Source organism: Heptranchias perlo, chromosome 23 (genome assembly GCF_035084215.1).
Source record: "Heptranchias perlo isolate sHepPer1 chromosome 23, sHepPer1.hap1, whole genome shotgun sequence".
Lineage (NCBI taxonomy): Eukaryota > Metazoa > Chordata > Chondrichthyes > Hexanchiformes > Hexanchidae > Heptranchias > Heptranchias perlo.
This window is the reverse complement of record NC_090347.1, coordinates 18310872-18335018: the sequence shown is the minus strand read 5'-3', so window position 1 is coordinate 18335018 and position 24147 is coordinate 18310872. Positions and strand designations below refer to the sequence as shown.

At 40.5% G+C, this 24147-nt stretch overlaps 1 protein-coding gene across 2 annotated transcripts in view; it reads left to right on the top strand.

Moving 5' to 3' along the window:
* Positions 1 to 24147, top strand: part of bahcc1b (BAH domain and coiled-coil containing 1b) — a 220666-nt gene that overhangs the window by 87595 nt on the left and 108924 nt on the right. For both annotated transcript variants that reach the window (XR_010966970.1, XM_068004128.1), the window contains exons 4-7: positions 11406 to 11531; positions 14328 to 16136; positions 17865 to 17976; positions 19854 to 20062. Coding sequence is in view for 1 of the 2 variants with exons in the window: in XM_068004128.1 (XP_067860229.1) it covers positions 11406 to 11531; positions 14328 to 16136; positions 17865 to 17976; positions 19854 to 20062 (2256 nt within the window). In the remaining variant the exon portion in view is untranslated. The remainder of the gene's footprint in view (positions 1 to 11405; positions 11532 to 14327; positions 16137 to 17864; positions 17977 to 19853; positions 20063 to 24147) is intronic.

Genomic DNA, 24147 nt, shown 5'->3' with positions numbered 1-24147 from the left:
AATAGCCCAGGAGATGCTCCTACTATCACCCTCAGTACGAACCAGGCATCAAATCTGGGACCTATTCAACCCAGATGGCTCAATGCCACATTGGACAATGCATTTATTGCTGAACCATTGGTGCATCCATCCCTACACTAGTATAACATTGTTCCTTTACAGATTCTTGAATTTTTAATTATTTATCTACATTTATAGATAATTCAGCCATGATACATTCTAGTCACACTGTGGTTAGCAGGATTGATTCAAGTTAATTGCACTGTCAAGGACATTACACAGTTCTGCATAAACTGAGGCACCACAGCTGTCCATAAGCAGAGGTTGTGGAGGCTGTGACGTGAGGAGAGCTTGAGGAGCCATTTTATTGCAGCTATATGTGTTCTACATTCCAATGTATGCCCCTATTTGCAGAGCTGTTACTGAAGTTTAGTATTCTGCAAATGTCTACATAGAGCAAATCATTGGGAATATATTCTGCAAATATCCATCTGCAAACAAATTCTATTGTAATAGATCAGTGAAAGCTTTGTGAAAAGAGGCTGGTAGTGGAGTTGCTTTAGGTACCAATTGGAGAATTGTTGAAAAAAACATCAAATGATTTGGCTTCTGTTTGTCTTTCCATTTGTGGGTTTCTCATACTCCAAATGCGTTAAATACAGATCTTCCACCAGTATAGAGAGAGTCTAACCACCTTCCCTTGATATTCAACGGCATTACCATCGCCGAATCCCCCACCATCAACATCCTGGGGGTCACCATTCACCAGAAACTTAACTGGACCAGCCATATAAATACTGTGGCTATAAGAGCAGGTCAGAGGCTGGGTATTCTGCGGCGAGTGACTCACCTCCTGACTCCCCAAAGCCTTTCCACCATCTACAAGGCACAAGTCAGGAGTGTGATGGAATACTCTCCACTTGCCTGGATGAGTGCAGCTCCAACAACACTCAAGAAGCTTGACACCATCCAGGACAAAGCAGCCCACTTGATTGGCACCCCATCCACCACCCTAAACATTCACTCCCTTCACCACCAGCGCACTGTGGCTACATGTGTACCATCCACAGGATGCACTGCAGCAACTCGCCAAGGCTTCTGCAACAGCACCTCCCAAACCCGCAACCTCTACCACCAAGAAGGACAAGGGCAGCAGGCACATGGGAACAACACCACCTGCACGTTCCCCTCCAAGTCACACACCATCCCAACTTGGAAATATATCGTCATTCCTTCATCGTCGCTGGGTCAAAATCCTGGAACTCCCTACCTAACAGCACTGTGGGAGAACCTTCACCACAGGGACTGCAGCGGTTCAAGAAGGCAGCTCACCATCACCTTCTCAAGGGCAATTAGGGATGGGCAATAAATGCTGGCCTTGCCAGCGACGCCTACATCCCATTAACGAATAAAAAAAAACGCTGCTGTGCTCCAACTGCTGAATTTCTGGTGGTGAAATATCTTGGCCAGAGCCAGCATGCCTGTCTGCTGCCCTCCTACTTAGCATCTATCCTTAATATGAATCAGCCTTTTCTTCTGAACATATTAGAATTGAGGGAAAAAAGTGGGAATTAAAAAAAAACTGCACATGCCAACACACAATGTCGATGCATTACTTGATGTCACATGCACATTTGTTTTTTAACATTTTTCCCTCCTCACTTTTTCCCTCTTGATTTTAATATGGCCAATAAAAAAAAAGCTAATTTAAAGTAAGAATCATTAACTTTGAATGAGTACAGTAGTGAGAGGGCAGGAGATGGGTGAGCTTGCAACTGACATTTTTTCTCCTGTTAACTGTATAAAGGGGATTTTTCCATGTAAGGAGGTGGTGTCTCCAAATACTCAGGCCCAGATTCCAGGAGGGTATCTAGTCTATTGATGTTATTGGAGGTGCATGAGAAAAGGAGTGACCAGGAGATTTTTTGCCTTGAATTGTCTCGGTGTGAACATAGTACCCTGTGAGTTTTTTTTTAAAAGCACGTCCGATAGGATACTTCTGGGACGATGAAAATTTTAAAAGAGCAGTTAAGGAATAAATTTTGGGAAAAAATGACAAAGCTTTGTTTCTGAAATGCTGCGAATTAGCAGTTTGTGGATGGCAACTCATAGTATTAGTGACCTCTACATATAGTATATATCTATTATATGATCACTAAGTGGAAAAAGTACGTATATTGCCAACAAGTATGATGAGAACATGATTCAGTTGTCGTATGGATCTTGTATTACAATCAAACCTCTCATTGCATGAGTTAAAAACAAATTGTTGTAGCACAGTGATCAGAATAGTTATCTTGTTGTTGTTGTTTTGGTTGTTATTTTATATCAACAACACAAGAACAGGATAAACAATTATCAGACTCAACATCAAAGATACAAAAATTGCTGTTGTAGTTTGGATCTATTGAACAAGCAGCATGATCTATGTGTTCTGTTTTTGGACCCAGACATTGCTCACATTGTACTGGGAAGAGCAACGTTATTCTTTCACATTGATCTTACTCAGAATTGTGGTATAGTTAAATGAAATGTTACCACATTGGCTTGTTAATATGCCACATGTAAATCATACAGAAAAATGTTGCAGCTTGTTTTTAACCTCTCGTTATATTTTGTACTGTGTTAGGGCATGTTCCCTCCATCAGAACGCTTGGGTCCGAGGACTATAATATTACAAGGATGGGATGCATTTTGCTATTAAGAACCATCATTAATCAGACTCAACCTGAATTTTGGTTAGCTTTCAAAATCCACGTGTTTTATGTCGTGTTACACCAGTAAAATCAATTTCTGTGCCATTGCACTGCCCAGCTCCACTTTTTCTCTGGTTTTCTAATTGTGAATATTATTATAACATAGAATTGGAGAAATGTACAGAATAGTATTGTTTTATGCACATGCACACACATATATGTATACGTACACACACACATATATATATATATACACACACATACAGGTATTGAAATTCTTCTCCAGTACTCAAGATGACACTGATAAGTTAACTGGAAAAAGCCCTATTTATGGCCTAGATGTGCCCAGAGATGTCTTCACACTTGTGTGTCATTATTCATCTGTGTTAGAATTATTTTGACCCCTAAGAGTTAATCTTTGGCTTCCGTAAATCAAAATTCTTGTCTCCTATTCAGGACATGTGCGTTAATCTGCCTGAACTGTAAATGAGTTCCCGTGCACAGCTGCATCGGTGCTTATTTTGTCACTCCTTGAAAGAGCTCCACTGTTCCAATGTTGTGAGGGTCACGGCTCCAGGGACAGCTGTTACTATTAAAAATGAATTTTTTTTGATACAGACTTGTTCTCTCTCGCACTCTCCCTGTTGGAATACAGAAGTCATTGTTCTCTGGTGTGTTAGTGGCTGCCAGTGAGTGCTGGAGCATAGTCTTGGCAGGGCACTGCACACTTGTGTATCATACAGTTCCTCTTCACTCTTAAAGCTGCAGTACTCCCTCGTGGGAAAAAAAAACGTAAAATGACAAACATGTTAATTATAGGTCATTATTCTCTTTTAGTTACTGCAGAATAATGGTTAAGTCCTTCTATGAGAATTTAACAGTTTTGTTATGATTTGCCAGTGATCTGGAGCAATAGAAGGTATGCAACTTGAATATTCAGTTTATTCTGAATTCCTGATGGTTTTGATAGCTTTTGAATTATTTAGGGTTATTGACGATTTGATGCATTTCCACCCCCTCTCCCACAACTGCACCTGTTGTAACGTAATGGTGTCGTAGATGTGCACTGCTGCATGCAGCCGTGCGCACTTATTTGGCTATAAGTACAGAGTGTAAGGGGATGCTTTATGTTTCTTTCACTCACTCACTCACAAATTACATCAATAAATTATGTTGGATTGGAAAAACTATGGCCAAAGTTGTAGTAAAAATGGATTCAACACAGCAGTAATGAGAAGTGCTGAATGAAGGATTTTATCACTGATTGGAAAAAAAGACGTAGTCAGTCATTAAAGAAAACAAATAAAACCTTACTGTTTTGCCAAGGTTCCATATTGGAAGCATGAGATTGGTGGAATTTGCTCTTGCATCAATCAGCAGGCCATCCAACATCACGTTTACTCTCTAACAGCCACCCGTGCCACCTGATTTAGATCCTTTAACAATGAGCAGCTCAGTGTTGAAAGTTTAAAACAGCACAGTTGGGGAATGGGCTGCATTTTCAAACATAAAAAGCTGAGATTGAAGTGGGCTTTCCAAAGCATAAACTCAAGCAAAGTTTAATCCTCATCCCGACTGTGCCCTATTACACATCGATTTGAAAATTAACCCACTTGTTCACATATGTCAATGTATATTCTCAACCATTATCAGCTCCATAAGAATGTGTTAAAAAATCAGTAAGGGTCAGTCTTCCACAGAAAGCTATGCCGTTACACCACCCACAAGTATAATCTTCATCACATCTACAAATTGTTTTTAACATACTTTACAATTAAGTTTGGAAATTACAGTTAATGGAGCATCAACTACAGTTCTACAGTGGAGCTGATGCCTTGGAGATCTTATGGTATTTAGAGGTAGAATTGTTACACTGTGTATTGAATGTAGCAGCACAGATGTTTAATGTCCATCTGTCACAATGGGAGTGACTTTCTGAGGGGGAAAGGTGACTCCATGTGGGAGTCAGGCATCTGCAATTGGAATTTACAGACTCTCATTTACTTTAGTGGAACTAGTTAAACTTTTAACAACCCTAATTAAAGGAGACAGCTTTAATACAACAACTGCACATTAACCCTTTCAGCACGTGGCTTTATCTGCTACATGTGAATTGCCGTTGGCATGGAAGCTGCTCGTTTGGAACCATTTCCATCTTACTGTAGCCCACGATATCATGGCACTGCTGCTGCTTGAGCCAGAGACAAGATGAGATGGAGCAAGATTGGCTGAGTTGAGGTTGCACACGTGTAACTATTTAGATACAAATATAATTTTTTTTAGAAATGCGCATATGTTAAAGTAAATTATATATGAAATAAAATATAGATGCCACACTTTTAATGGATTGTTCAGCTGATAGTAAATTGAATCCAAGCCATGCACAATTTATGACAGCATCTAATGTACTGTTCATTTGATAAAGGGTGGGGGGGTGGGGAGGAATAGGTCAGCATCATTTGGACAATATAACCTGAGGTGTAGATCCAGGATTTAGAATTTTAGTTCCTTTGGTTTTTAACTCTGTCAGTACTTTATTCTGATCATACCTGCGCTCTCAGAGCTGAACTAAATTCTGGCTGTTCTGAAGCTATCACAAATTTTGATTTTGTTTGTAAATTATTGACATAGTCTGCATTTTGTTAAAATTATTATTGTTTAAAGGAATTTATTATTAAATAGCTTAAATAGAAAGATGAAAACAATGGTGCAAATATGTGGGTGAATACTGCACAGTGACAAAAATCAGGCCTATTTGTGCATGATGGATTATTTATTAGATTCTTTCTTGCTGGATTAGAATGAAGTGCTGATTCATCAAGTTGCAGAGTATATGCAATATATTGGCATGCCAAAGATATTAATATGCATGTGTAGCTTGTTTATGAGGAACAAAAGGTAGTTTAATATGCTAATGCCTGTTAAATGCAGCGCCATTAGTGTCATCTTGTTCGGCAATGTCCCTGATAGCTGTCTGGATAAGTATAAATGACCTAAAATTACAGCTTCAAAGGATGCTGGAGATGATCGTGATCAGGAAATATCCGTTGTATCTACAATCTGTCCCTTTGTTCCGAGATATTTTCAAAGAAATTTGAGTTAGTCTGTGGCCATTAGATGTATGAGTTTTTTGGTAACAGATAGCCACATATGAAGTATGCAACCACGGCTCAAGGGTCACTTTTATGTTGAGGATTAGTGCAGGAGGGCATCTGTTGTTTTTGATATTTCAAGGAGAATAGTAAAGTCTGTAATTACTGTAAACATACTGTTATATTGAGCGCTGTACCTGCTTAATGTTCAACAAACCTGTCTTGCAGCTTACAACCTAAGCCATGGTGGTTATTCTTCTGCCTAGTGAAGTGCAGAAAGTCATGTGGCAACATCCCGGAAGCTGGAGAACTCTGTTCAATTCCTGGGTCTCACTACATGCACCTAGATATTGGACAGGTGAAGCCATACACTGGTTCATGGGGATGAGAGGTCTGGTTATACTAGTTGTCAGTGATGTTGTAACCAAGGAAAATATCTAGAGTAAAAACCCAAAAAACATAATTGTAAATGTTGTACATGCCAGGAGAAAGCATTTTGTCACCTGCCAATCTGAGCCTGTTAATTTATGTGAACACTTTATAGTTTGTGTTGCAGCATTCCTGCAGTTTTCAACTGAAAGTTTAAAAAAATGTTGGAATGAATGAAGATTGGATTGAATGCTTTGTGAACTACCCATTCATACCAGTGAAAGGGTTAATAAGAGACCCATTAGTGCTCAATTAAAAACATATTTTTTTAAATCTTGGGGAGTAATGGTATAGAACAACTGTGAAAACAAGGCAAAGTATTGTAAATTTGGAATCAATCCAGATGAAAATGAATCCTTAAAGATGGTGTTACTACAAATTAACAAGAGCATGAGTTGAGGTGAAGCCTGTGCAAATAACTCATTGACCCACAAAACTGGAGTTACCATGATTGGATACCTTAATAAGCTATTGTAAACAACATTTCTGCTGGTGCCTTTTAAAAGGGCAACAAAGCCTAAATTCGAACTATGTGTGGGCTGAACAGTCTCTTAGAATTATAATCATTTTTTTGTTCCTGTCCAGCTGAATAATGTTGCTGGTGCTTGAAACTGCAGACAACTGGCCCAGGATTTTGAAAAGTACAACATTTCTACTGAGCCTTCTTGATAGTGATGTATCTAAGGACAGGAAATTCCAAAAGCAAGTACTTACTGTGGTAGACAGGAAATCTTATTTCAATGATTTCCTCAAATTCCTTGTTAATAAATTTTATTTGTGCAGTCAGTTATGAAAATGAACTCAGAATTCAATCATGATGGATAACTGTTCCCAGTGCAGGGAATGTCTGTAATAGGAGCATCCTGGTTACATCACTACCTCCCAAGAAGATAACATGCAAATTCTAATTTTCATAAGCTCAGGTGAATTGCAACTACTTTCGATGACTTGAATTTAAACTTATAAATTCTGGGGGTGGAATGAAAAGATTTACCGTAAGAACAGAAGTGGAGGAGCTAAAAGTATAGTTAAGGACAAAGAAGTCTCACCTCTTAAGTTCAAAAGTGGGGTATGGCGAGAGGTTAAAAAGGATAGTGAAGGAAAGATTAACAAAAACAAGGGAAAAGTGATACTGAGGAATATGAATGGATCAGAATCGATGTGTTTATATGCAAACACACAAAGCATTAAAAATGAAATTGAGAACGAAAGGTATTAATTAGAGTGGAGGGATTTGATGTTATAGCCTTTACTGGAGCCTTGCTTCAGCTGGGATGGGACTGGAAACTAAATATTCCTGGCTATAAAATTTTCAGGAGAGATACTGAAGGATAAAAGGGAGTAGGCCTTGTTAATTACAGACCTGTAAAGAAAAGATTTTTATCAATGGCGATGCTTAGATGGGTTCTGTCTGGGTTGAGTTAAGAAATAATGAAGGAGTTACTATATTAGGAGTACGGTATAGACCACTGAATGGTGGGAAAGACATTGAGGATGTGATTTGTAGCCAGTTTAAAGACTTTTGCAGCGGTAGCTGGGAATAGACAAACTTTTGTGGTCAAATGAGGAGGAGTTTTTAGAATGCATCTAGAGCTGTTTTCTTAATCGGTATGTTGCATGACCAACAAAAAAGGATGCAGTGCTAGATCTAGTTCGAGTTAATAATGTAGAACAAGTAAGCAACCTGAATGTATGAGAGCACTAGGGAAACTGGCCATAACCTAATTAGGTTCGCAATGAAAATGAATATAGAAAAATGAGAGTTATAGCTAAAGGTGTTGGACTGGAAATTAACCAAATTCAGTAGGGTGAAAGGGGACCTCGCCTAGATTAATTGGTTGGGTAAAGATGGCAGATCGAACAGTGGACCAGCAGTGGAAATGGACAAAGTACAGGAGGGAATTCCACAGCGTGGGGCCTAGATGGCTGAAGACACGGCCGCCAATGGTGGTCAAAGTGAAGTGGGGGGTGGGGGGGTGTTGAACAAGGGGTTGGAATCAGAGGAACAGAGAGTGTAGTGGGGGCTTGTTGTAGGGCTGGAGGAGGTTACGGAAACAGGGAGAAGCGAGGCCATGAAGGGATTTAAGCACAAGGATGAGAACTTTAAATTTGAGGCATTAGGGGAGTGGGGGCCATTGTAGTCGGTGAGAACAGACATGATGGGTCAGCAGGACTTGGTATGGGATAGGATACGGATAGCAGTTTTGGATGAGTTGAAGTTTATGGAGGGTGGGCCATGGGAGGCCAGCCAGAAGAGCTTTGGAATAGTCAAGTCGAGAGGTGACAAAGGCATGAATGGATGTCGGATAAGCAGTCTGACAGCACAGAGGCGATGGAGGGGTCAAGGGAGGTGGTGGAGAGGTAGAGCTCAGTATCATAAGTGTACAACATCTTTTATAAGCACAATGAAGAAAAAGGATAGCCAAAGAAAGGATGGGACCACTTAAGTATGAAGGAGGCCACCATGCAATTGATCGTGTGGAAATGGCAGTGATACTTGACAAGTACTTTGCCTCAATTTTTACAGAGGAAGGTGAAATTGGGCCTGTAAGAGTGCCTGTGCAGGATACGGAAGAGCCACTATTGGAGATAACTACCTGAAAGAAAACTGTATTAAATATAGTTAAGGAGACTGAAAGTAGAAAAGTAGGCTCATGTAGAAAGCACCCAGAATACTGAGGGAGTGGGGGAGATAATGGAAACACTAACCAGAATTTTCTAAAAGTCTTTGGAAGTGGAAACTATGCCAAAGGACGGGAGGGTGGCAAATGTCCCCCCCGCCCCCCGTTCAGGAAAGGGAACAGGGAAACACAGAAATTAAAGGTCAGTTCGTCATACCTTAGTTATGGGTAAGCTTCTAGGGTTAGATTTCCCTGCAGGGTGGCTTTGTTACAAGAAATGAGATGGACTTGCAGCTGCCTCTCCCAACCCCTCATGAGCCTGACCCATTTTCCTGGCCCAGGGTTCATTATACATGCAGGAAGGGCTCCCCAGTAGTATCGGTGCTTCACTGGGGGGAGCACACCCACCAGCAACAAGTAAAATCCAGCGAAGCTGCAGCAGGAACTCGCTGCGGCACCAGGGGGGAGAGGAAACTGAAGTTAAAGGGAGCACGAGCTCTTTGAAAATGCAAAAATCGTTCACTAAAATGGCTTGTGCAGAGCCCACATAAAGGCTGCAGCTCCTTTCCTTCCTTCAGTGCCTTCGACACTTACCGATTGAGCAAGTACTGCCGCTCCACTTCTGATCTTACTTGGGGTCAGTGGTACGCTGGTGGGAAAGGCAGGGAAATTGGCTGGTTTCCATAGCCCTGTCCTCTGCTACCATTTAAATGCAGTGGGGTGGTCAAGCGATGTGTAGCCGAGATCCCTGTCAGTGAGAGTGGGGGTGGAGAACTTCAAACGACGATTTTAGCTGCAGGGATCTGGCGATAAGCCTCCCCACCCTTTTCCCGGCTCCACTGCCTCTTCTCCTCTCAATTTTAGGTGGTATAGTGGAGGCAAATCCATGCCCTATGGCCCATAATGTGGGATGAAATTAATGAACATATATATAGGCGTGGGCGACTTAGGGATATTCAGCATGGAATTTGAAAGGACTAGCTTAATTGAATTTTTTGAAGAAATTACAGAATGTTTAGGGAATGCAGTAGATGTTGTATAGATGAATTTTCAGAAGGCATTTGATAAGGTGCCACATATGAAACTAGTTACAGAAATTAAGGCAAATGGTGTTAAAGAGAATGTAGATACATGGATAGAAAACAAAAATCAATGTTTTTCAGATTGATGGGATGTGGATAGTGGTATACCCCCCTGATATAAATGATTTGCACACAGACACAAGAGGAATTATATTGAAGTTTGATAATGTTGCTAAATTAGGGGGCATTTCAATGTGAGAAAGATTGCAGGAGGACATAGATGGATAGCAGAGTGGGCAACCAGGTGGCAGATGCAGTTCAATGCAGAGAAATGTAACGTAATACATTCTGGGAAAAAGACCAGTGAGAGCAAGTATACCATAAATAGTAAGATTCTTAACAGAATTGTAGAACTGAGAGATGAAGGGGTGCAGATATATATACGTCTTTAAAGGTGGAAAAGGACATAAAAAAGGGTTTTATAAATAGCAATATTTAATATGAAAGCAAGGAAACAATGTTGGCATTTGTACAAGGTATTGGTTTGGCCGCAGTCAGAGTATTGCATGCAATTCTGGGAACCCCATTATAGGAAAGATATTAAAACCATGGAAAGAATACAGTAAAGATTCACTAGAATTATACCAGGAATACATGGCTATAGTTATGAAATAAGGCTAAAACTTGGGACTGTATTCACTCACAGAGAAGGTTAAGGAGAGGCTTTCAACAATTATGAAAGGTTTTGAGATGACAAATAGTGAAAGATTATTTCCAGTGATTAGTGAACTAGTAACACAGGCATAAACTCAGGATTATCACTAGAAAAACAAAGGAGAAAATTTGAAGAATTTTGTTTTTGCACAGACGGTTATTAGAAGATGTAATGCTTTACCGTAAGTGGCTATTGAGGCAGAGACTATAACATAATTTAAAAGGGAATTAGATAAGTATTTGAAAATGAAGAATATGAAAAGGAAATGGGAAAAGGAATTAATTTGAGTAGATTTCTCCGGTGAAGGAACTGGCACCAGTACAGGCACAGTGGGCTGAATAGCCTCCTTCTGTCTGTGATTTCCATGACTTTACAAGTGTAGATAAGAACAGATTATAGTGGACAGTGGATTTTTAACTTGCCCTCAATTATAATTTACTGTTAGTTGCCAGTCAGTAGTCTTTCGAGAGAAAGAGAAGTGACCTTTTTGGTAAATCATCCTCAGTTGAAAGTAAGTTTCAGGCTCTCAAAGTGAAGGGCAACATGCCAGACTACACTGTGAAAGTACAGTAGTTGAATCCACCATATTGGTCATAAATAAAATACAGGGAATGTGGAGATTATATCTTTTGTTATTCTTTTTCATCATACACAGAAGCATTGAAACCTCAGTGGTTTCTTTTTCATGGTCTGTTTGCAATTACAAGACATTTGTTTGAAAACCACTTTATTGCTTGAACTATGATAACTGAAGTGTAGTCTAAAAGGAAATGTTGGTACCCTCTCTTAAGCAACTGTGCTATTCAACTCTAACCTTATATTTTCTTTAGTTCCAGGATATTCCAGGTTTTCAAGCAGTTTGGCCTCTACTTTCCTTCCCATGAGCCACCTGGATCACCATGGTAACAGCAACAGTGTACTTTATGGTCAGCACAGGTTCTATGATACACAAAAAGGCAAGTAAAATAGCCAGCATAACCAAATTTATTTCATATTTAGCTTACAAAATAGTAATGCCAATGACATTTTTATATTTTAATTATGATTTGTTTCAATTTAACAGAAGTAACACTTAACTGTAGCAATTATGACAATTTATTTACCTGGCTGAGTACTGTGTGTATAAATCATTGTGTCATTTCCAACCAGTTGCAAGCATAATTTTGCTCTGCAACGTGGCACATTGTTTTAACTAGAGATATTCAGCTGAAATATAGTTGCAGTGTATGTTATTGAATAGTACCTAGTGGACTATTTCATGGGGCTGTAGTTGTTAACTTGCATTTTAATATTTATTTCAAATAAAATCCATGATACTTTGAAAAAAAAATCAATCAGAAGAAATTCTTATTGATTCATAATATGCAGTGAACACTGAAGTTAGAGTTTAAACCTAATATTTAAGATAATGATGAACCACATATGGCCTGCAAGCTGAAAGTAACCTGCTGGACATTTGTACAAAGCCTTTAGATAAATACCACCTTTGCTGGTGCTATTTCCTTGATAGGGCCATTTTATCCTCCCGATAAAGGCAGCATCTCTATTAGTTTCATCAGTACTAAATGTTGTAGGTAAACTTAACTGCCGTGTGCAGTGCCTTTGAACCCCTCTGGACTTTTTTCCTCTTCTTTTACCCCTCTTGTGCTGAGAGAGGTGATTCATGCTCTGCAGTTCTGCAGTCATCGTCAGCCTATAGTACCTGATCCAAAAGTCCATTCTTCATGTGTGTCTCTGGATATGACTGGTTCTATCTAAGCTGTTTGACATTGGAGGGAGGGGTGGCATTGCAACTAGGCCCAATCTTGTTCTCACTTGACATTCCTTCACCTTACACACACAGACATGCACACATACACGCACGCACACAGACAATCACTATTGAAAAGCAACCGATGAGTCGGAACCCATTCTCCTCCATAGTTCAGGGACATGAAGCACCTTCATTGTCATCAAGACCGAACCTGGACCCTTCCTGGGCTGTATGGCTATCGCAAAACACAGCAGTTTACGGTCGACTGTTAAATAAAAGTTGTTTTATTTCACTAAGCAATGTGAATTTTCCAGTAATTCAATCTAAGCAATGTAAATAAAACAGCACTGAAGGCTTTTTGTGCAGAAAAAATTCAAATGAACAGATTATTCAAATGAAGTGACTTCATATTAACAATAGACTGTACCTACCATGCCATTAGGGGAGCCAAAATGAATGATTTCCCTGATTAGAAGTTGAACCCAAGCCATGGCAGTGAGATGCCAAATCCCATCCACGAGACCACTAGTAATGAATAGCGTAAACAGGGCTCTGCACGTACAGCAACGGGAAATTATTCATTGTGACTATTATCCACTTCATAGACAAGCAATGGCATAGAACGATGAGAGACACAAACATAGAAAAAGATAAAGAAAAAAGGGTAAGAGAGATGAAGCACGGAGAGAGGAAAAGAGAGAGAAGGAGACAGAGATGTGGAAATAAAGGGGAAAATTAAGTCAGAAAGGAAAAGGAAAAGTGGTAGTGAGTGAAAGTACTAACATGTTGTGCCATGGGTACGGGTTTGTCGGGTTTGTGCCTGTGACGTTTCCAATCTGGCCAAGTAATTGGTGGAGTAAGAGAGCTAAAGATGGCTGTGTTGCCATATGGGGAGGAGGGCAGACTGTCCCTGACTAGAACATAAATGTTCAGTCTTTGGTGTACACATTCTGGCTTCTGAAGTTTAACACATTTGTCCTAGGGTATTAGAACTCACAAGCATTTATTTGATATGAGATAATGTTGAATGGACCTAATTAACTCCTAAATGTTCAATTTAACTTTGTCCATTAAACACTTAAAGAACAGAGCACAGCAAAACATTCGAGGTATTTAGCATCTAATTATCTGATAATGCCTGCTCGACAAAACCTTCAATGTCAATTTTATTTTCACACCTCTGCTTTATGCTGCTTTTTTTTAAAACCAAGCCATAGCCTTACGCCAGGCCCTTTTCCATTAAACAATAATTCATTGCCATATGCACTAGGAAGATGCCAAGTTCAAATCCTAGTCTGTGCTGGATTAGCTGTTCTTGATTGGGCAGCAGTCTGTAGTTACCCTTAGTGCCACTGGTTAGGGAAGGAAAAATCAGCCAGGGTTCCTGCTCATGTTGGAGCTGCGTGTGTGTGGAGTTCTGCTGAAAACAGGACTAGGCTTGGCTTTGATATATTCTGTGGTCAAACAACCTGCTGAACTTTAAGGGCTGATTTTCTAAATTCACTCTTGACACAGGACCTTACTCGTCACGAGCGGGTTTTTAGGAAACAGTGGACATGCTCCCTATGTTATTTCTGTCCATAAAGAACAGAAGATTTTGAGGAGCATGCCCATGATTTCCCAGTATGTGCTCCTAGTGGATCAGGCTCTGTGCTCGAAGCACGTGTTTGGAAATCAACCCTTTATTGTCAAAGCTCACACATGAATAATACCACTTGAGTGAGATATTGGATGGCAACTGATGTTTTTGAATTGTCCTCCAGCACAAGGACTCAGTGCCTTCAGGAGGGGAAGAGAAGGAAGAAAAACAGCACAGAAAATTTTCAGGCAAAATATGTTATATAAAAAAACAACTATTCAGCATACGGTGGTATAGATTTACCTAGAAATGTAGGTTTTGAGTTTAACAGAAGGTAAGGTGTACAAGAAAGCAGAAGGAGGTGACTTTATTGATGGTGATATAATGCGTGGATCTTATGAGATCTTTCTCAATTTACAGATGGCTTCTATCTGAGGAATTTACCTGGACAGCCAACCTTGCTCTCAACCAATCATAGTTTTCCTTCCATTTCCCGAGCCGCACCTAGTCATCCCATTGGTTCCTGCAGCAGAGACAGAGAGATGAGCCACTCCCACAAAACCATCAAGGAAACTGACAGACTCCTTGCTGCTAAGGAATCTAGTAAAGAAAGGATGAGTAAAAATGAAGCCAATTCTATGAACAGTCAAAGGACACACAAGGAAAGACATTCAGAAGAAGATGGAAAAGACAGGCATAAAATAGTGCTGCCTCTGATGCCAGATGTTAGATGCAAAGAAGACATAACAAATATGCATAATAGCATGTGTGAAAACAGAAATAAACACTTCAATAGCTGTTTAACAAACTCCAAAGTTATGAATGGAGATTCCAGTAAGACTTTATTAGCAAGCTGCACTAATATTGGTGGGATTTTACCGAGGCAAATGGACATCCATACCCCAGGCAGGTGTACCAAAGAAAGCTTAAGGTTTGAGCGAGATTTCAGAGAAAATGGTCCCTCTGGTCCAATGCACATCGAGTGCTCGGACAGTTGGCAAACTCCACACCATTCTGTTGCATACTCTGTTCCTTCTTCATTGTCCAACATTCCTCCATCATCTAGCACAGCCCCTGGAACATTCCCCTGTTTGCAGGTTCATTCCAACTTAGACCTTTTTTACCCTACTCAAGATAAGGCTGGCAGGGAGCTCAAGGTCACTGGGCCTACGTATGTGCCTTCAGTGGGACACTTCAGTGACAAAAGTAGACCTTTTCAAGTCACTGCAGAGAACTGCAAGGTCAACAGAAATATAGGGAAGGACAAGACACATGACAAAGGCACAGAGAGGTCTGATATTGGGACTGTTCCCAATTCACACACACATCTGAAGCTAGACGGGAAAGGAATGGACTGGCCCCACAATTCAGCCATAAAATCCAAACAACAGTGTGGTAGCAGCACTGGTGCACAGATGGTGATGCCCTTCACACCTCAGGCAGCCAAGGGCCCCTCAGGGAAAGGTAGCACTTATGTTATGCCACAGTCTCAGGATTGTTTCTGTTCGAAGGAGCTGGAGACATGCTGTGCCAAACTCACCCACTCCAGTTATCTGCTGGACCGGGAGCATGGCAATGATGCACATGAGAAAGCTTCTAAAGACTCACACGGGCAAAAAGTGGCCAGGATACGACACCAACACCATAAGCTTCCTGAAGTAGAGCATATAGGAAATAGTTCGGAGATGAAGAGAAGGCCACCAGAGCTCAGTTGTATGAGCTACAATGGATCTCACATACCATCATGGCAGGGCCCTCAGATTCCAATGGGTGAAGACAGGAAAAACTCCTATCTTGACCCTTTTAGTTCAAGTTTACAGCAGGCAGCAATGTTGTCACAAGGATCTGTGCTAAACCAAGACATGTTAGGTCAAACAGATGAAGTGTCAGCCATGAAGAGTTTGTTAAAATACAGCAGCTCTTTTCCTCCAGGCACACAGGCCTTGATTGTTGGGCAGAAGACCCCTTTTGGAGGTCTGGGAAACATTAGGGCCAGCTGTGTCCATCAGGAGATTAAATTCCAAAGTGGGAAATCGAGCCTAGATTTGGAGCGTCTAGACTGTGCCAAAGGAAGGGAAAATGAGTCATCTCAGGGCGATGGAGAGGTACGGCAGCCTCCAGTTGGGATCGCAGTGGCGGTTGCAAGGCAAAAAGACAACCAGAACAAGCATGAACTGCCTTGTAGCGCTGAGTCCAGCAGACAACACAGGCATATTCCTGGTTTGAAAGGTGAGAGACTGTTATAAAGACACAAATAAATAGTTAAACAGTGCTTCCATTAACAACACTGATTACTTTTTTTAACTGTTTTCATAACATGATTGTTATTGTCAGAAGTGAGGTGATTAAGTTGATTGGCAAAGGATCCAAAGGCGACATGAGGAAAAACGTCTTTATGCATCGAGTAGTTATGATCTGGAACGTGCTGCATGAGAGGGTGGTGGAAGCAGATTCAATCGTGGCTTTCAAAAAGGAAATGGATAAACACTTGAAAGAAAACAATTGCAGGGCTACGGGGAAAGAGCGGGGGAATGGGACTAACTGGATTGCTCTTACAAAGAGCCAGCATGGACTCGATGGGCCGAATGGCCTTCTTCTGTGCTGGAACCATTCCACGATTCTATGAAGTATTATTCTATGGGATTACTGGTAAAAGCTGGCCAGTACGTCACCTTTCTTTCCTTGTATAGGTGACAAATCACTTGGGAATCTTTTAAGTGCAGTGCTGTTACTAAATGACATGGTAGCACAGAACTTAATTCCCAGAATAGTTACATATTCGAGTTGCAGGTGAGCCTGTAGTTCAGTCTGCCTTGCTTTGGTTGCTTCAACTTCATCTCGGCTTGTTTGTAAGACTAAAGACCATAAGAGATAGGAGCAGGAGTAGGCCATTCGGCCCCTCGAGCTTGCTCCGCCATTGAATGAGATCATGGCTGATCTGATTTTTACCTCAACTCCACTTTCCCGCCCTTTCCCCATATCCTTTGACTCCCTTGCTGATCAAAAATTTGTCCAACTCAGCCTTGAATGTATTCAATGACTCAGCCTCCACAGCTTTTTGGTGTAAAGAATTCCAAAGATAAAGTGTTTCATCTGTCGGTATGAAAACTTTACATTGTCCAGCTCAATCTAGTTGAGTCACAGCTCCCAGTTGTTGATCATGTACTGTAACGTTAGCAGTTTGGAGAAGCCCATGACCCTGACTGTCCTCACTTCCAGTATGAAGATGATTTGTGCTGAATACTGCTAAAGCTGACCCCAAAGTGTCCAAAATCAGACCAAAAAAAAAAGTGGTGATATGCCTGTTTGAATGTCACCTACTTTAAGCTATCACTTAGAGGAGGACTTCAAACATCCAGATGAAAATATAAATAATCAGAATTTTTACAGCACTTCAAGCTGAAATTTATCACAGACTCCACATATGTTTGCAATTCTACATTAATATCAATTCACTATTAGTTTTCAGTTTTTATTACATTTGTGCAGATGTTTGACCCAAAATGTACTTATTATAAAACCTGTAAAGGATCTCCGTGCTGAAAAGTTAATTCCTTCATCGTATTTGTCATTCACCATGTCATTTAAGTATTTGATCCAGCAAAAACTGGATGTGGAAGTTGAAATTGTCTCTCTGAAAGGTTATAAATGAAATCTTCCCTCAAACATCAAAAGTAAATATTCAGTACATTGCCACAAGACACCACACACGTGTACATTTTCCTTACGAAGGACCTAGAACTATTCTAGTGCAGTTGCCGATCACACAGTGTAATTTAAATGTCAAAAAATGGAGGCCTTTTTTCATTGTATTTCTTTATGTGACAGTTAGAACAGTTGATCTTGACGTGGATTTAATTTTACCAGAATTCATATTAAGCTGTACCACTGTGCTAAACTTTGTATGAGTTTTGCATGGGTGCCGGTTAGCTGCAAATAATTCTTTATCTCTGACAGGATCCCGCTCTGCCTATGTCATAGACCTGGAAGCAGAGGAAGAAAACATTCATTTTCGCGAGGAAAGAATGGGACTGGCACGTTTGGATAGGGAAAGGGACCACTTACTTCGGTAAGACCTTTTATGGATTAATACAATGACCATCACCAACAAGAGAGAGTCTAACCACCTCCCCTTGACATTCAACGGCATTACCATTGTCGAATCCCCCACCATCAACATCCTGGGGGTCACCATTGACCAGAAACTTAACTGCACCAGCCACATAAATACTGTGGCTACAAGAGCAGGTCAGAGGCTGGGTATTCTATGGCGAGTGACTCACCTCCTGACTCCCCAAAGCCTTTCCACCATCTACAAGGCACAAGTCAGGAGTGTGATGGAATACTCTCTACTTGCTTGGATGAGTGCAGCTCCAACAACACTCAAGAAGCTCGACACCATTCAGGACAAAGCAGCCCTCTTGATTGGCACCCCATCCACCACCCTAAACATTCACTTCCTTCACCACCGGCGCACTGTGGCTGCAGTGTGTACCATCCACAGGATGCACTGCAGCAACTCGCCAAGGCTTCTTCGACAGCACCTCCCAAACCCGTGACCTCTACCACCTAGAAGGACAAGAGCAGCAGACACATGGGAACAACACCATCTGCATGTTCCCCTCCAAGTCACACATCATCCCGACTTGGAAATATATTGCCGGTCCTTCATTGTCGCTGGGTCAGAATCCTGGAACTCCCAACCTTCACCACATGGACTGCAGTAGTTCAAGAAGGCGGCTCACCACCACCTTCTCAAGGGCAATTAGGGATGTGCAATAAATGCTGGCCTTGCCAGCGACACTCACATCCCATGAACGAATAAAAAAAAACAATGTTAGTACAGCAGTCTTTGTTAATATCCTTTTTATTGTCTCGCCCTAAAGCTTGAGCGCAAATAATCAGAATTGGTTACCACAGATGTTGTGATTCATGGAATAGTTTGTGAGCTCGGACTACTTTTACAATTCCACTTTGCTCCAATATTCTTTCATAGAAACCATACAACTCTGAGTGGATTATCTAACTTGACTGAGCACGTTACTTTTAATCCTGAATTAAGAAATGTTAAAACGTTCCATATATTTATTCCAATCAGCACTATTATGGTACTGGCACGTTTGGATAGGGAAAGGGACCACTTACTTCGGTAATACCTTTTATGGATTAATACAGTTTCAGTGTCAGAAAAGCTGCAGAGGAGAGTTAATACTCAAAGGCCTGGTTATGCGCTTGACTCATGGACCATGACGTTCATATCCCAGGGTGCCGCTGGTCGCTTGTACACTTGGTCGGAAGACAATTAGCTGAATGTGACTTGTCACTTCTCGGCATGACAGCTAAAATGGATGTTCCATCTCATGGAGAATGAGACAATGAACATTTGGCTAACCTAACTCACATAATCACACCGTTGGCTTACATATCATGAAGTGGAAATCCTTGTAGTTGTCGAGAAGTCTGCAGACCAGATTACTCCTGCTTCTGAGTGAAGGAAGCTGTTTGGTGACAAATAATCGACAGACATAAAAATAAGAGAAAATGGTGGAACAATATATATATGTTAAAAAAAAATCTGGGTTATACGCTTTTCTACTTTTAGTCTGCTTGATGCCTCGCTATAGGAGCAGGACTCAGATCTAAAAATTAAAGGGTACCACTGCAGTGAGATTACAAATGAACAATGTACCTGGTTTCAAAATCCATCATGTTTTCAAAGTATCAAAATTTGTGGTAAGGAAGCTTGAGACATATTTTTAAAATATTCATTCTTGGGATATGAGCATCGCTGGCAAGGCCAGTATTTATTGCCCATCCCTAGTTACCCTTGAGAAGGTGGTGGTGAGCCTTCTTCTTGAACCGTTGCAGTCCATGTGGTGAAAGTACTCCTTGTATGAAAAAGATGTTTTGATTGTCTCTAATTCAAAATATTTCCATTGATTTCAGAGAAAACAAAGAACTTGTGGAGTTTGCACGAATCCGTCCATCCAATGGTTGTCCTGGAGACCTAAATCCAAACCTGATGGTCACTGGAGGACCGTCTTTACAAGCCAACCAACTGGGAACTGATCCCAATGCACACCCTCACCTTACTCCTCCACATTGGCTTCCAAGGACGGGCAGCCCCTCAGTGTGGATGGGTGGGCATTCATATGGTCAGTCTTGCAATCTTTCATTCATTTAATAGCAATGTATAAATTGATGGGTTCAGTTTTTCCATGACAACACACCTTTCACATTGGTAGCCAATGCAGAGTTAACACAATGGACATTTTCTTTTCTATTCTTTGCCCCTAAAGTAAGATAACAGGGTGTATTTTTCCAACTTCTGGTTTGTTTACATGAAAATGTATTTCAAATAATATTTGAAAGGGAATAATCAACAAAAACGAGTTTAAGAAATACGATGCTAAATAAAGCAGTAATGCTGCATTTACTGCTCAGTGCTAAATGTGGGTTACCAGTATGGGAAATATAAACCTTGTATACATCTGTATTGTTGTTATTTTTTTATAATTTTACATCCGTCCATCCGCCTATCTGTCTAGGTTTGTATTTACATTGGCTCATCTTATCTATAATTCTATCTAAGTACTGATGGAAGAAGTTTAAAAATTGATTGTACAACATACTGTATTATTCTCTAAATGAGAAGGTGCTTTGGTCCAGGTAGATAGGAGAGTAACTATACAAGTGTGCTACTGAGAGTAGAATATATAAGCACAAATCAACCAGTCATGAGAGCAAGCCAGTGGTATAATAGTGTGCGGTTATAATGAGCCAAGAAAACATTCTGACATCTGATGCAGCTGTTGAGATGAGCAACTTTTATGGGGAATTATAATTAGGATGGAACAAAAATAAAACTCCACATTTTGAAAGTGAATAATGTATTATTCATGCTTCAGCCGCAAAATGAAAGCCATCCTTTGTCAAGTGAAAGTCTGGAGTTACATTTTAAATGCATAAATGTGAAGGAAACCAGGAAGTTCATTTGGTACCGTCAGCTGTTTAGAATGTACACAGGCCAATTTCCACATGAAAACAGTTGCACAAATGCCGAAGTTGTCCACAGCCACTGAAATTAGGTGTGGGGGACATCTTGTGATTCCAAACTCTATATTTGCCGTAATTCTATCCAGGCGCGTGAGATTGCTGGAAGGTATACATGTTCCAAAGGAATTAATCACAGGAATTCCTAACCAAACTACTGATAAATCTACATGGGTACAGTTTCTGTTTGCCTAATATAGAGGGTGATGTGGAGATGCCGGTGATGGACTGGGGTTGACAATTGTAAACAATTTTACAACACCAAGTTATAGTCCAGCAATTTTATTTTAAATTCACAAGCTTTCGGAGGCTACCTCCTTCCTCAGGTGAACAATGTGGAAAATGAGGAAGGAGGTAGCCTCCGAAAGCTTGTGAATTTAAAATAAAATTGCTGGACTATAACTTGGTGTTGTAAAATTGTTTACAATTAATATAGAGGGCACACCCCATTTACCCAAGTCCAGAGAGCTTGGAAGAGCCTGGGCTAGGGAGCCCCAAGAGCATGCAGGGTTAATGATGGACTATGCAGAAGCCAAATATGCCCTGTGCAGTAAAGAAAGGAGGCATCCTCAAAAGGAATGTTTCTTGATGTCCCCTGAGCACAGTGTTGTCTCTGTAAACTGTAGCTCCATCTTGCTTCTTGTAAAACTAAAATGGTCCGAACTCTTCTCAACTCTTTGTAGAGTGTTTGGAATGTAATGTCACCTTTTGAACATCCTCATTTTCAAATCACGGTCAAATCTGTGCATACATTTTTACTCTTTACTCAGTGTTGAAAACTTCACAAACAAAACATCAAGCATATACATTTCATGCAGGAATATAATGGCTCAATATTACGACAAACTGACAGAAGAAAAGAAGGGTTTGTCAAAATCAGTTACTAACCTAACCCATCACCATCTATATTAATAAAAGTAGTATCTCATTCTCAAAGAAAAAGCATAAAAGGTTGTTATATTTGGTTGAGCTGTTCTATGAATTCTAGGTTTCCAAAATGGGTCCTTTCATATCCCACTACATCTGCTGCCAAAGTAATCCAGTCATAAGAATCGGGGGAGTATCTGATTACTACTTCTGAAGGATAATCCTTTTTCCTGGAGCACACAATAGATAAGTAAGGCAGTTCTGCTCATTACTGCGTTTAGAAGTACAGCAACTGGAAAGTCTAAAATGAATCAGGCACAAGAGTTAGTTGTGTTTATTGTCTGAACAGTACCCTAAACGGATCATCAGAATTCATCTTGGATTTTACGACAGTATAAAGAATCATAAAATGTTGCTGCACACAAACAGGGCATTTGACACATCCAGTGTGTGCTGCCATTTTTCTCTGAATGAGCCACTTATTCTGATCCTATTTTCCAGCTCACTCTGCCTATGCTCTCTTCAAGCAACAATCTAATTTCCTTTTAAAATAATTTATGGACTCTGCTTCAACAATAGCTTGTGGCAGAGAATTCCAAAACTAATCGCCCTCAATGTAAAGACATTTCCTAATTTCCTCCTTAATTTCTTTTGTGATAATTTTAAATTTATGTAACACTGCTTTAGTTTCTTAATCAGTCAATAACCTTTCATAATCCAACACGTTAAAATTCAGACAATACATGCGAAAGAATATTTCTAGTTTTAAACTGATTTATGGGTTCTACTCCAAATATTTCTTCAATCCAAGTGAGAATTTTAAATTCTGCTCCTAATTAAAGTAGATTTTTTTCTGCTGCATTATGGATAGTCACTGCCTTTCATAACCATTTCTGATTGGCTGATAGTCACTGCCTTTCACAGCCATTTCTGATTTAACAACAACAACTTGCATTTATATAGCACCTTTAACATAGTAAAACGTTCCAAGGTGCTTCACAGGAGCAATTATCAAACAAAATTTGATACCAAGCCACATAAGGCGATATTAGGACAGGTAACCAAAAGCTTGGTCAAAAAGGTAGGTTTTAAGGAGCGAGAGACAGAGAGCCAGAGAGGCTTAGGGAGGGAATTCCAGAGCTTAGGGGCTAGGCAGCTGAAGGCATGGCCGCCAATGGCAATTAAACTCAAGGATGTGCAAGAGGCAAGAATTGGAGGAGTGCAGAGATTTCAGAGGGTTGTAGAGCTGGAGGAGGTTACAGAGATAGGGAGAGGCGAGGCCATGGAGGTATTTGAAAACAAGGATGAGAATTTTAAAATCGAGGCGTTCCCAGACCGGGAGCCAATATAGGTCAGCGAGCACAGGAGTGATGGGTGAACTGTACTTGGTGCGAGTTAGGCAGCAGAGTTTTAGATGAGCTCAAGTTTATGGAGAGTGGAAAATGGAAGGGTGGCCAGGAGAACATTGGAATAGATTATGAATTCTATAGATTATGGAACAGTTCCTGCAGATTGGAGGGCGGCAAATGTAACCCCACTATTTAAAAAAGGAGGGAGAGAGAAAACAGGGAACTACAGGTTAGCCTAACATCACTAGTAGGGAAAATGCTAGAGTCTATTATAACGGATGTGATAACAGGACACTTAGAAAATATCAACGGAATTAGACAAAGTCAACATGGATTTATGAAAGGGAAATCATGTTTGACAAACCTACTGGAGTTTTTTGAGGAAGTAACTGGTAGAATAGATAAGGGAGAACCAGTGGATGTGGTTTATTTGGATTTTCAGAAGGCCTTTGATAAAGTCCCACGTAAGAGGTTAGTGTGCAAAATTAAAGCACATGGGATTGGTGGTAATATACTGGCATTGATTGAAAATTGGTTAACAGACAGGAAACAGAGAGTAGGAATAAATGGGTCTTTTTCAGGGTGGCAGGCAGTGACTAATGGGGTACCGCAGGGATCAGTGCTTGGGCCCCAGCTATTCACAATATATATCAATAATTTGGATGAGGGAACCAAATGTAATATTTCCAAGTTTGCTGACGACACAAAACTAGGTGGGATTGTGAGTTGAGAGGAGGATGCAAAGAGGCTTCAAGGCGATTTAGACAAGTTGAGTGAGTGGGCAAATACATGGCAGATGCAGTATAACGTGGATAAATGTGAAGTTATCCACTTCGGAAGGAAAAACAGAAAGGCAGAGTATTATTTAAATGGTGATAGATTAGGAAATGTTGATGTACAAAGGGACCTGGGTGTCCTTGTACACCAGTCACTGAAAGGAAACATGCAGGTGCAGCAAGCAGTTAGGAAGG